At 32.3% G+C, this 14,299-nt stretch overlaps 1 protein-coding gene across 1 annotated transcript; it reads right to left on the minus strand.

Moving 5' to 3' along the window:
• Window positions 1–11,404: 11,404 nt before the first annotated feature.
• LOC110420278 (uncharacterized) lies at window positions 11,405–13,927 on the minus strand. The gene is given in 3 exon segments (XM_021433538.2): window positions 11,405–12,645; window positions 12,647–13,144; window positions 13,236–13,927. Coding segments are annotated over 3 exon segments (828 nt in total). The 5' UTR covers window positions 13,500–13,927; the 3' UTR covers window positions 11,405–12,579.
• Window positions 13,928–14,299: the final 372 nt, after the last annotated feature.

The following is a 14,299-nucleotide window of genomic DNA, read 5'->3' on the forward strand; positions in this document are numbered from 1 at the left end:
TTAATACATAAGTCCAATCATTAATTCACTATTAATATTTTCATTCGATCGATAACGTAATAATATTAAAAATAATTATTTTTTACTAATTTTAAAAATTATAATAATATATAAATTATAATTTTTTATTTTTAATATTTTTCTTATTAAAAAAACCTTTATCCCTTACCTCTTCTCCAGGTGGAATGTCAAATCCAACTCCGACTAGGAAGCGTTAGATCTGGCTCCACCCGGATTTCCCTCCCTTGCGCATCGTGTCCCCCACCCTTGGGCATCATGGCCCCCACCCTTGCACCCCCCAAGGGAGCCCGATAGATACGCATCCTTGGGGAGCATGGGGCTAGGGCGAAGAGATTCGGGCTCCGGCTCCTCTGGGGAGCAAAGGGGTGTGGGGCGCGAGGGTGGCCAACAAGCAGGGCCATCGACTGGCCTGCAAAAAAAAATAGTGAAAAAGAGGTAGAAAGAGAGACGGGTAATTTTAATATTTTATATTTGATCGTTAATGTAATTTATGTGTTTGAGGTAAATTATATATTTTAAAAATTAGTAAATTTATTTAAAATTATAAGTAAAAATTAAGAGATGATGATATTTTATTTTTTAAAATTGTTAGGTATGAGTTCAAAATAAATTTTAGTTGTACTTGAAGTAAATAAAATATTTGATGTTATACTATTGTTTTTTTGAAAAATAAATTTATATATGAAAAAGTGAGAAGAATTACTTAGTGTACTATCTTGATTGCCTGCCATAGACTCTATGGCAGTATCGTTCACCCTCAATCATTTTATGTTATACCATTAAAAAACAAAAGAGAAAAATGATTAAGAAAAAAAGGAAGAAGGCATGCCTCTTTCACCTTCGCGGGTTGCACTACTATGTAAAGTCATCTAGGATTTCGCAATTAGTTTTTGGTGACAATTAATTGAAATTATGTGTGCCTGTCATTTATTCGAATTATTAATTGAAATTCATTTATTTTGTAAAATTCATTAATAATTAGATTATTTCTTATTTGTACTTGAATTATTTTTTAAAAATTCATTAATTAATTTGATGATACATGTCGCTCATCTGAACTATTAAAGTAGGAATTTTTTCATGTTAATAAAAAATTTTGCTTTGTATATATTTATATTAGATAGGAGATAGATATGAGAGCAGATATTACAAAGCATAAACTGATGATGCATAAACAATAGATTGTCAAATCTGACAAGTTTCGATGGGTATTAAAGTATGTGTGCCTCTCTTTAATGATATTTTTACATGGAAATCTTTTCAAAGATCGCTGGTTTCTCAGCTTTATTCAATTTTATAAATCTTCATTCGTTTTCCCACTTGCCTTTTTCTTTTTTATCTTAATTCTTTTTTTTTAAAACAAAATTTCTATGGGCAGAAGCCACTGGCATCAAACGTTGGATGCTTTACGTCGGGTACCACCTTAGGCATAATCTAATAATCATGAAGACAATTTTTTATTTTGAAACAAAAATGGTTCACATCCTAATTATATATTCTATCCCAAACTTTTTTGTAAGAATTTAATTTTGCACGTCCAAAACTGGATCAACGTAGCTAGTCACATCACAACTTCTATCATTCACGTCATTCTAACCAAAACTTGATGTCTTTGTATGCCCTGAGAAAGAAGCAAATTCTTCTTCCACGTTTCGATTTGCAAGAAAACTACGGCGATTCATTGGATAAAAATCAATTTGTATGTTAGCTCAAGCTAATGCTATGTTTATTGTTCTATCAGCATTGCCAAAATAGAATGATAGGGTAACAACAAATCAGGAAAAGAAAAAGTTAGAAACTTCACAAAGATGATCATGCCTTTTTAGTATTTCTTATCCAGATTCAATGCTCTAGTCCTCTGGATAACACTCACCTCATCAGAAGGTACGTTGAAGGAAGACAGAATTCAAGTTCCTTGTACTGCTTGCCCGCCTGTTTGTGTTTGGTAGCATGACAAACAGCATCAAGTATATTTAAATTTGTCTCGAAACAGTGCATATACCAGACAATAATAGAATGCAAAAACCAATTATGAAACAAAAAAATGCAAGTCAATTTGGTTTAAGAAATGTAGATATCTCCTTATTGAAGCCAATTTCACTTTGGATTAGATTTATCTTCTTTTTTCATACTGTTGAGGTCAAAAAGGATGGAAGGGAGGACTGAACCGGTTAGAGGGGTTTCTAGTCGATATGATCAACTTCTTTGGTTGGACCGGGGGTGAAACCTGCAAAAATAGGTTACTAGAAGAGTTTCGGTGATATAGAGAGACAGATCTTTTGGGATGTGTTCTCGCCTTTGTAAATGGGGAGTATGTATATATCCTGACAGCACACCATGCCAACCCTTGATGGCAGCTGCTTTTGGGATGTGTTCTCACCTTTATATATGGGGAGTATGTAAATATCCTAACAACATAGCATGCAAACACTTGGTGGTAGCTGTCAAGAATACTTTTATCTTATGTGTCAGGGACGTGTAATTAAGCTTGTGCAAACATTTAGTTTGCTGAAATCGGTTATGGAAATCTCAAAACTAAGTTTCTCTTCTAAATAAACCGAAATTGAACTGAAATAGTTTAGTAATTGAAACACTGAACACTAAACTATTTCGGTTAATTCAATTCGATTACTGAAAATTGAATTCATGAAAATGAAGGGACAAAATGTAAGGATGTGGCATTTTTCTTATAAGATCTCATGTTGAGATTTTTTTTTTGGTTTTGTTATTTTAATTGATGAGATTTTCTTTTGTTTTCTTTTTTAATTGAATAATAGAGAATTAAGAATGAAGAATTTTATTTTGTCTTTTGAACTCAAAATTCACTTATCTTCTTTAAGTATTACTTGATTTAGTTAGTTTGGTTACTGTGGTTGGGTAAATTCAATACCAAAAATTGAGCCAAATAAACCATTCTAACCGAACTTAATGAACCAAAATAATTGAATATCAAACTAATCGAATAAAAAAAATTGAACTCACTTCAATTCGGTTCGATTTGAATTTGCACACTTTTACATGTAACACCTTCTTTGGATGCCACGTGCCCCCCAAACTGGTGAAAGGGCTTGATGGATCTTTGGTTGATTGGGTTTTAGTCCCCACAAATATAGCAAGGTAAACATTTGCTCCCTCAAACGTGTTAGAACACTAAACTAGAAAATCAAGAAATTGGCTTCAAGACCTGTATCAATGTCACTATCTTTAAGGTTTCATTCGCCCTCACTTGTAATGTGCAAAAGAGTTACCGGTATATAAACCTCGAAGATGCAATGAAGCCTAATGATTGACAGTATTTTGTATTTACGAAATCAATTCACTAAGCACTAATAAGAGTATGACAATATTATATAACTTCTATAAGATTTTTCTGTAACAAAATGATATAGAAGGAAACTTAGAAAATATGAAAGGAGAAATTATTATTTTATTGTTTTCTATTGTGTTTTTTTTTTATGTTTTATTGTTCCAAAGGAGAGTCTTTTTATGAGCATAGGTACCTATTCCCAATTGGCACAATTTGTGTTTGTTTCAAATAGTCACAACTGTTGGTCTTTTCCAATACAAGTGACTTTTCTTTTATTTCTTTATTTTCAATAGACATAATCCTTCCTTTATTTTCTAATTTCCAACATAAATAACTTTTTCTTTTATTCCAATATGGGTTTGTGTCTCATATTTATTTGAAAATATCCAACAATCTCCCACCATTTTCAAAGTAATCCAAATTTTTGATAATTTTAAAAATTAATTTCATAAATGAATGTGTCTTTCAATTGAACCTTCACTTAATGAAAACATGTTAAAATTAATGAAAATTGCATAGTAGACTATGGTTTGAACTAGCTATTTCATATGGTTAACCGAACACATCTAACACAATGATTCAACACCAATGAAAGCATATTATTAGTTAACACTATTATGGCCATGCATCTGCAGCCTTTTTTCATGAGTATTGTTAGAGCCAAGCTCTTGAGCTCCTAGAAACGATCACACTTCACACTCATATAGGTAGATCTCATCAAGAATGCTCATGTAACTAAAGCATTTAAATAACTTTATGTTATGGGTTTATTAAGAGTATATACCTCATAATTTGTTTAGCATTATGGGTACCTAGAACTTTACTTGGGATGGTATATAATATATCATATTAAAGTGCTAGTAGTCACATACAAATAATGTACTTTTTCTCACTGAATTCAAGACTTGACATTATACCAAGCGTTGAGTCGAGTTTCCACCATGGGTGATTTTCAATTTATGAGCTTGAGCCCATCCCTTTTAAGGTTTTATTTGCAAGATATTTAGCAAAACATTTTATTAAAGGATTCACCAAGTTTTCACTAGATCTCATAAAAGATATATTCATCACTCCATTAGAAATTAATTGTCATACATTTCTATGTCTTAATCCAATATATTTAGACTTTCCATTATATACTTGGTTATATACTTTTGCTAAAGTTACTTCATTATCACACTGGATAGAAATTAAAGAAATTGGTTTAAGCTATAAAAGCACACCATAAAGTAAATTTCTTAGCCATTTGAGTTGATGGTAGTAGCCAATGCGATAAATTCAGCTACCATGATAGAATCTGCTATACACATTCGTTTCTTAGATCCTCAAGGAATGGCACCCCCATCAAGCATGAAGATCTATCTACATATGGAAGCATGATCTTCTAAACTTGTAATCCAACTAACATTCAAATATCTTTCTAGTACTGATGGATGTCCATTATAGCAAAGTCTATAATTGATTGTTTTCTTTAAGTATCTTAGTATCCTATTTATGGCTTGCCAATGTAAAATACTTGGATTACTTGTGTACCTGCTTAACTTTTCAATAGCAAATGCATATTTGACCTTGTAGATGTCATTGCATATATTAAGCAACCAATCATTATTGCATATTGTAATTGATCAACACCTTATTAGCATTAGGTACTAATTTAATTTGAGTATCCATGGGTATAGATGCTAGTATACAATTACTATGATCAAACTTTGTTTTAAGCACCTATCAATATAGTGTGATTGTGACAAAGTTATTCCATATTCATCTTGGAATATTTTAATTCCTAAGATGACATCCATTACACTCATATCTTTCATTTCAAAGTTATTTGATAAAAACTTCGTTGTCTCCTTGATTTGTTCTAAATCCATGTCCAAAATTAGTATATCATCCACATATAAACAAATTGTAACATATTTGCCATTTTGGAATTTGCTACATGTGCACTTAACAGATACATTTATGTTGTAACTATTGGTTAAAATGACTTCATCAAATTTTTAATGCCATTGTTTTGGTCTTTGTTTAAACCCATACAACGATATTACAAGTTTACAAACTTTATGCTTTTGTTTTGAAACAACAAACACTTTTTGTTGTTTTATGTAGACTTCTTTTTCTAATTCACCATTTAAAAATCCTATTTTGACATCTATTTGATGAATTACTAACTTTTAAATTGATGCAAGGGAGATTAGAAGTCTAATTGTAACAATTCTTGCTATTGGAGCATAAGTATCCAAGTAGTCAATCCTTAGTTTTTGAGTAAGGCATTTGGCTACTAATTTTGCTTTAAACTTGTTTATGGTTCCATCCACCGTCATTTTCCTTCTAAAAATCCATTTATGACCTATTGGTTTGGAACTTGGTGAAAAATCAACCAAAATCTAAGTATTATTTCCCATTATTGAGTCCATCTTATCACTGATTGCTTCTTTCCAAAATGCAGAATCTTGAGACTTCATTGCCTTATCATATAAAATAAGGTTTGATTCTAAATTAAAAGAATAAAGAATTTTATTGTCAATATTTTCTCCTGTTTCTTCTACAAGGAGCATATAAAAGTCTAGAACAAAATCTTTTACCTTTCTAGTCTTTTTACTTTTCCTTATTTTTGGACTAGATTCATCATTAATTCCATTTTGTTCCAACGAAATGTCATTTGATTAAACTTATTATAGTGGCTGTAGTTGTCTTGAAATAGATATGAATCTATTTTCATCAAATATTGCATCTCTTGATTCAATAACAGCGTCGACTAGAATTACCATGAACTTGTATATTTTACTATGTTATGCATATCTTATGAATATGCATTATATTCCTTTTTCACCTAATCTTTTTCTTCTAGGTTCCAAAACTTTAACTATGGCTCTACATCCCCAAACTTTTAAATAACTAAGACTTGGTCTCTTTTTCTTCAATTGCTCATATGAGGTCATTTTAGTTTCTTTTTGAAGAAGTTTATTTAATATGTGACAAACTGTTAATAAATCTTTTCTCTAAAAACTTTTTCCAAGACCTGAATATGATAACATAGCATTTACCATTTCGATCGAGACCGTATTTTTTCTTTCTGCCACACCATTATGTTGTGGTGTGCTAGGTGCTAAAATATGATGGTTATCTTCTTGATGGAGGCAAAATAACTTAGACTATAATATTTTCCACCACTGTTCAATCTTAAGCACTTGATAAAAGATTCATAATGTAATTCAACTTCTGATCTATAAACCTTAAATTTATCAAGCACTTCATCTTTAGAATGTAATAAATAAACATAGCAATATTTAGAGAAATCATCAATAAATGTGACAAAATATTTCTTTTTGGTTAATGTAGGTGTGCTATGCATATCACAAACATTACTATGTATTAGTTCAAGTATTTTAGTATTTCTTTTAACTTTAGAAAAAAGATTTCTAGTTATTTTTGTCAGCATGCATGTATTGCGTTTATCAATATTTTGATTAAATTCTAGAATTAAGTCTATTTTATACATATCATCCAATTTTCTATAATTTAAATGGCCTAATCTATTATGCTATAAATAAGAAGATTCAACCATATAAGCAGAACTAGTAATCTTATTTTTAGTATTATTAATAACATTTAGTTTGAATATTTCCTCACACATATACCCTTTCCCAACAAATATTCTCCCTTAGGATAGAATGATATTATTTGCCTCAAATACAAGTTTAAACCAAACTTATTCCATAGACTTCCAGATACTAAATTTTTCCTAACTTCTGAAACATAGCATGCATGTTTCAAAGTTAAAGTTTTTCTAGAAGTGAACTCAAGTTAATAGTCCCTTTGCCTTTAATTGCTACAATAGAAAAATTTCCCATGTATAAGAAATTTCTACACTCACTTGGTGTAAAATTCTTGAAAAGACTTTTATCCTTGCACACATGTTTTGTTGCTCCTAAATCAACCCACAGGCACCATTTTCTTCAAGCACATTACAATCTGTCAAGACTAAATTACCATCATCTTTAACTAACTTATAATTCTCTAGCACATAGTCATTCTAGCATTTGATCTAGCAACTTCTAAGCCAAGGAAGTACTTAAGACTTTGTAAGTTTTTTAGCTTAAACTTACTTTGCAGGAAAAATTTCAGATCATCAGCTAAATTCACTGAAGAACTAGCCATCAAAATATCATCAACATACACCAAGAGAGCTAAGAACTAACCATTATATGTCGCTTTGGTAAACAAAGCATAGTATGACCTTAATTGTTGAAAACCATATTGAAGCATAACCTTAGTAAATTTGCAATTCCACTACTTGGAAGCCTGTTTCAGTCCATTTAAGGATTTATTTAATTTGCAAACCAGTTTAGAGGTTTTAGGATATTCCCTTTTAGGTTTATACCTTTGTGGAAAGTCCATGTATACAGTCTCACATAAATCTCCATTGAGAAAAGCATTATTAATGTCTAATTGAGATAAATGCCATTGTCAAATTACAACTATGGCCAAAAGTGTTCTCACTGTAGTCTGCTTTGCAACAAGATTGAAATTCTCATTAAAGTCGAATCCCTCCTTCTGACTGTACTCTTTAACAACTAATCCTGCTTTGTATCTTTCCACAGTACCATTAGCATGTAATTTTACCTTATAAACCATTTACAAACAACAATGTGAGCACCAGTAGGTAAAGATACTATAGACCGTGTCTCATTATCTTTTAAGGCATTAAGCTTTTCCTTCATAGCAATCTGCCTTTGAGAATGTTGATTAGCTTGATGAAAGGTTTTAGGTTCAAGAATATGAGTGAAAGATGTGGTGAAGGCTCTATGTGGTTGAGAAAGATGATTAGTGGAAAGGAATTTGGTAACAGGATGTACCGTCACTATGTTTGTGTGTGAGGGAACAGTATATTGGTAAGCTTCTAATTATTTAGGTAGTTGTTTTGGTCTTGTGCTTCTCCTTGGTGATGAAAGGTTATTGGAATTCAAAGAAGAAGTAGGATCATTAAAAGGAATGATTACTAGTTGAACGGGGGCATTTTGGTCCACATTTTCAGAATGATCAAAAACAGTAATTTGGTGATTATCAACAGTTGCACCATTGTCACTAGAGTCTATCTATCGAGTTATATGATCAAAATCCATAGGGGAAGTATGATGAACATGTTGATCAAATAAAGATGCATGAAAATGAGAATGCAGAGAAGTGTCATAATCTATATTATAGGATATCTCTAAATGAGAAATGGGAAATGGAATATCACAACCAGGTTTTATTTTGGAAAAGAATTGGATATATTGATGACTATTAGGTGCAAAATCAACATTTTTGAAAGGAAAAATGTGTTTAAAGAAACTGACATTCCTAGAAACAAAAATGTTATGAGTTTGTAGATCATACAACCTTGTAACCTTTGATTCCCACAAGGTAACCTATAATGATGCATTTTCTTGCCCTATGATCAAATTTCTTTCTTTGATGAGCAAGTGTTGAGGTAAAACATAAAAATCCAAACACCCTGAAATGAGAATAATCTAGTTCTTTGTTAAATAACATTTCATAAGCAGATTTGTTTTGCAAAACTAAAAAAAGTATTCTGTTTATAGTATGTGTTGCTACTAAAATAGAATCTCCCCAAAATTTTAAAGGCAAAGAAGCTTGAAACATGAGAGATCTAGCAACAGTGAGTAAATGCTGATGCTTTCTTTCTATCACCCCATTTTGTTAAGGAGTTTTAACACAGGATATTTGATGTAGTATGCCATGAGAAATGAAAAAAATCTATCAAATTGAACTCAGTTGCATGATTTGATTTGGTTTGTTTGATTTTAACATTAAATTGTGTATTTATCAGGTTGTAAAAGGTAGGAACAATAGTCAAAACATCCGACTTGGCTTTCATAAGATAAATCCATGTAAATTTTGAATAATCATCCACTATAGTTAAAAATAAGTATTGATTTTTAATAGCAGATACTGCATATGGTCGCCATATATCCATATATAATAGTTCAAATGGCATGACAGTGGTTTTAAAATGATGGGAAACTTTAGTCTTTTCTACTTTGCTAATGGACAGATTGAACAAAAATTATTTTCAACAACTGAAATAGAAGGATAAACCTTTTAAATTTGTCTTGTTATAGTTGAGGAACCATGTCCCAATCTCAAATGCCAAATATCAAACTATTCAACTACAAAATTATAACTGCCAAAAAAATTTCAAGAATAATCTAAAGAAATTGGTGAAAACTACACAGAGGCAAATCTACCAACATTTTTCATGGCTTGTGCAAGACCAGTCTAAACATAATCATTTGACTGAGGCTTTCTTGTTAAAAATAAAGTCTAGCTTCCATCTTAGCAAGTCCAATCATAGTCCATGATTTGATTTTCTAAATTATGCAGTGAAAATCAGTAAAGATCAAACAATGTTGTTTATTCTTTGTCAATTTACTAACAGATATCAAATTGAATCTAAATGATGGAACATAAAGAACATTCTTTAGTGTCAAGGAAAATGTTATTTTAACTGCTCCTATATAACTCACGAAGGCTATAGAATTGTCTGGCATTTGCGCAAATGCATCATGAACAAGTTATATGATCTGATGCACCAGTGTCAATGATCCAACAATTTGATTTTATAATAAAAGTAATGATTTTTGATGAGTTGTTTATCCTTGCATTTTAATCTGTATAACTGACAGAGCTAGAAATCATACCTGCAATTGTGGAGTTGACTAATGAAGCTTTTGGTTGTTGACTGCTCAGAATTATCATTATCAACATTAGTTTCACCATTCTCATTGAGAGTTGCCATGAGTGTCCAAACTTGATCTTTGATTAATGATAATTGAGACATAGTACTAACAGAATCATGTTCACCCTGCTTTGTTTGTGAATGTTGAACAACACTATTGACAGATCTCCTAGGGTTATTTTTACCTTTTGTAAACTTAAAATCAAGGGGAAATCCTATCGATTTATAACACTTATCTTTTGTGTGGCCATTTTTACCACAACGACTACTTGACAAATCACTGCTATTTTTCTTTTTCCCATCAACATAAGTACTTGTCATAGAAGATGTCTGAATAAGGGGTTGTGACTGTATATAGATGTTCCTTTGAGATTCCTCTCTTAAGATCAAATTTTAAGCCTCATCAAGTGAAGGAACAAGCTTGATCATCATAATTTGAGATCTTAATCCTGCATAACTCTCAGTAAGTCCATTCAAAAATTTGAAGATATTGTCTTTTTGACACTATTGAACATATTTCTGAAACACTGTTGACTGCATTTACCACAAGAACAATGAGGCATTGGCCTGAATTTTCTAAGTTCCTCCCAAACCTCATTGAATTCTGTAAAATATTCATTGATAAATTGTGTGCCTTGTGATATGTTTGAGAGTGAGAATTGTAAATTACATACCCATGCATCATCTAACTAGGAGAATCCTTTTTTCAATGTGTCCCAAATTTCTAATGCAAACTTCATGTAAAGATTGTTGAAGCAATGGGAGGGGAAATAGATTCTAGCAACCAGGCAACAATCAAATTGTTGCATCTTGTCCGTGACACATATGAATCATCATCCTTATTTGGTTTTGGTATGGTACCATCAATAAAACCATATTTATTCCTGATGGATAGAGCCAATTGAAAGGACTGACTCCAAGAAACATAATTGGTTGAAGTTAGTTTTGGATTTATCACTATCGATCCATGATGATCGGAGTGATGAAGAAAGTAAGGTGACAATGGGTCTATAGAACGTGAGTTTACTAATTTTGAGACAGAAAAATTTTCCATCTTTAAGATAGAAGAAGGCTTTAATACCATGTGAAAAAGGTTAAAATTTCATAATGAAATATTTGATTGTTCACTTTTATTCACCTCAAATCTATAAAAGGCTTATGTACAAGTTCTACTGATAAGCATTCTGTTGATATATACAAGTTCTGTTGATAAACATTTTCAAATATAAAGAAGCCAAAGTTAAATATGAAGCTATCTAACTTATCTAGACTATGTCACTTATTCAGGACAATGACTTATCTAGATTATGTGCAAGATTTCCTTCAACCAATAGAAAAAAATCTTTAACAACATTGTTAGAAAAGTGTAAAGTCCAAACCCATGATACATCAGTAGTACATCGTCTTCAAGGAAATAGAGAATAGAAAATGCAAAATACCTAACACAAACAAAACAACAGCAATCCCCCAATCAAAATTCCATCGGCAACAAACCAAGACAAAATAAAACAAAGACATAAAAACAAAATTCAAGAGCCCAATGTTAAAAACCAAAGCAAAATCAAAATGCATCAGTGATGAACAATTAGGTGATCGACAGCCCTTTGTACACTACCTTTAGTAAGATGATATGCAAGATGATTAGCAGATCTAGGAATATCAACCACATATAACCTAGCCACTTTCCTCTTGAAGCACAAACAACAACAGATCTGAAACAAGTGAGTGGCTTAGGGCAAGAAGAAGGGGATCGGGGGACAATTGGGGGAAAGAAAATGGTTAACTTTCCCTTCGTGAGCTTAGGGAACTGTAATGACATTCCTTTACCTTCTTATAAACCAAATACTGCACAGACAGTACACTTATTTAAATTGCAGGGAAAGTAGTCGACTTGCGCATTACAAAATGCTTCTTAAGTTCTCTTAACTCTTTTCTCACGTTGTCCATTAGAAATTGGAATTCTCATGATATAGCAGGATTCATGTCACATATATATTTTTTGAGTCATATCTTATCTAAGCTCCGTCTATTTTTTCTATCTGCTTCCTCCCCAAAAAGTAAAAAATAAAAAATAAAAAGAAGACAGTAAAATATTAATTTAAACAAACTTAAATTAATGGAAATGAGTCAACAAGCAACAAGCCAGCAATCTAAATTAATCCCGGGATTGAATTTTCATCTAATGAACATATTTTTTGTGATTTAGTTTGTATTGCTTTCGTTTTCTTTGGAATTATCTAACAAAGTAACAATATCTTTTGTCAAAAGAGAAAAAAAAACAAAAGGAATAAGAAAAGGGGAAGTGGGACATGAAAGAATTCAAGGAACAAACGAAGGTTCTGAAGTCTCCCCCAAGTATAAGAAAAAGAGATTACCGCACAAGAAACTGATGCGTGCGTTTTGTCTGACTGAACGTTAATGCACTACTAAAAGTTGCAGCCCAGAAATAAAGCAATAAATTCACAGAAAGGCTATGGGATCAGACACGAAAAATAAAATTTTCATGTCAAAAATTTAATGTCCCTCTGTTGTGATTCCTTTCAAGTAGCCCTTCCATTATGACCTTTTTTTTTGTAATCTCTTGACTTCGCTTCCGGGATTCTTTTCATGTTTTCCTGATTTCCATTAACACCGGCAGGTTGTTGATGAGGGAGAAAGTAAAGCCAAATTGACGTGAAGAATATCGCACAAATTTTGCCCCAGAAGATTGTCACTGCTAGACTAACGAGAAGCAAAGGAATGGCACTGTTTGAACTTGAACCCCTATCTATTTGTTCATCTTTAGGGTTCATTTCACGTTCTCGATGGTTGCTGTAAGTATTCTTGTTTTGCAGCTTTTGCCTCTTTTGGTTTTGCGTTGAATTTGGGGAAGACGATGAAGAACAAGATGATACTGATGACACTGAGTTGGACTTGGAAATAGTATCTTGAATTTCTTTGCAGGCCAAAGCCTTGTTTACTGATTTACCGAGACTTTCATCCAACAACTTATCACGGCAGCTTAATGGGAAATTGTGCTTTGATGAATATGACCCTTGATGAATAACTTTCCTATCTAGAACCCTCTTAACCTGTTAACAGGATAAGATATATTGATAAGTGATGACAGCTAATCACTTCATCAGAAAATAAAAGGAAGAACAAAGGACGTGAGGAACAAACCAATATGATCTCGAACACAACAGCTTTGATCACTTGGGAAAATGTTTTCTTTCCAGGACGATGAATCACGATCGAATTTTCTGTATCAGAAACAGAAGACTTAGTCATTGAAGGCTTAAAATCCTCCCTGTTTTTAACGCCAACATACGTTGAGGCCTGATTTTGGGAACGATCAACCACAACTGCTTTGGACTCAAGCATCACGTCCATATCAACAACGGGTCTAAAACAGAGCAAAAACTTGTTCCTTGAAACGTTCTTCATTGCTTCTTTTAAATGTAGCTGACAGTTGGAGCTTGTAAAGAAGATGATAACTATGGTTTTCAAAGCTTAGACATGTGGAATGGATTCCGTTTGCGGTCTAAACGAGGGGAGAAGCAAAGCAATAAAACAGGGAAACTCTGTTTGGTTGTGGGGGTTCTGCCGTTCTAGTTGTGGTTCGGCTGTAAAAGCGCCTGCTTTGTGCCTTTGTTGAGTCATTCCCAATCACAAGACTAAGGCAAGTGACTAGTGGGGCAGTATCTGTATATATAACTAGTTGATTTTTTTCTCTCTCTTGACCCAATGACCTCAAAGTGAAAACGTTTATAAGGCTTAATCTGGATTTCAAAGCTGGAAGGGGAGAAGGGCAAAAGATGGGCAACTTTGATGCTGCCCGTGAGGAACAGTTGAGAGGATGTAACTCGTGGCTTTTGTTTTTTGTTGGTGGAAAATGAAAGATTGCAATTATGACTTGGTTGGTGGTGTTTAGAAGAACAGGTCCGAATAGCCGTCCCTTAACTTCATTTTTGGTTCATTTTTTCACTGTTTTTTTATGGTCAAATTCTGAATTTAGTCTCTATATTTTATAAAAATGTTAAATTGATTTCTTTTTACTATGATTCATTTAAATTGAGTTCTTTTATTTACTAATTTTATTAACTAAGTTCACATAATATTTGACCAGAATTCATCAGGTGTTAATTAAACCTACACCTAAATTTTGAGACTAACATGACATTGACCAGTGCTCACATGATGTTGACTCCTCCAAAATTTTGAACAATAAAACAAATTATAAATAA

This window comes from Theobroma umbraticum, unplaced genomic scaffold, assembly GCF_002168275.2.
Source record: "Theobroma umbraticum cultivar Fairchild unplaced genomic scaffold, ASM216827v3 scaffold_30.0, whole genome shotgun sequence".
In the NCBI taxonomy this organism is placed as follows: Eukaryota; Viridiplantae; Streptophyta; class Magnoliopsida; order Malvales; family Malvaceae; genus Theobroma; species Theobroma umbraticum.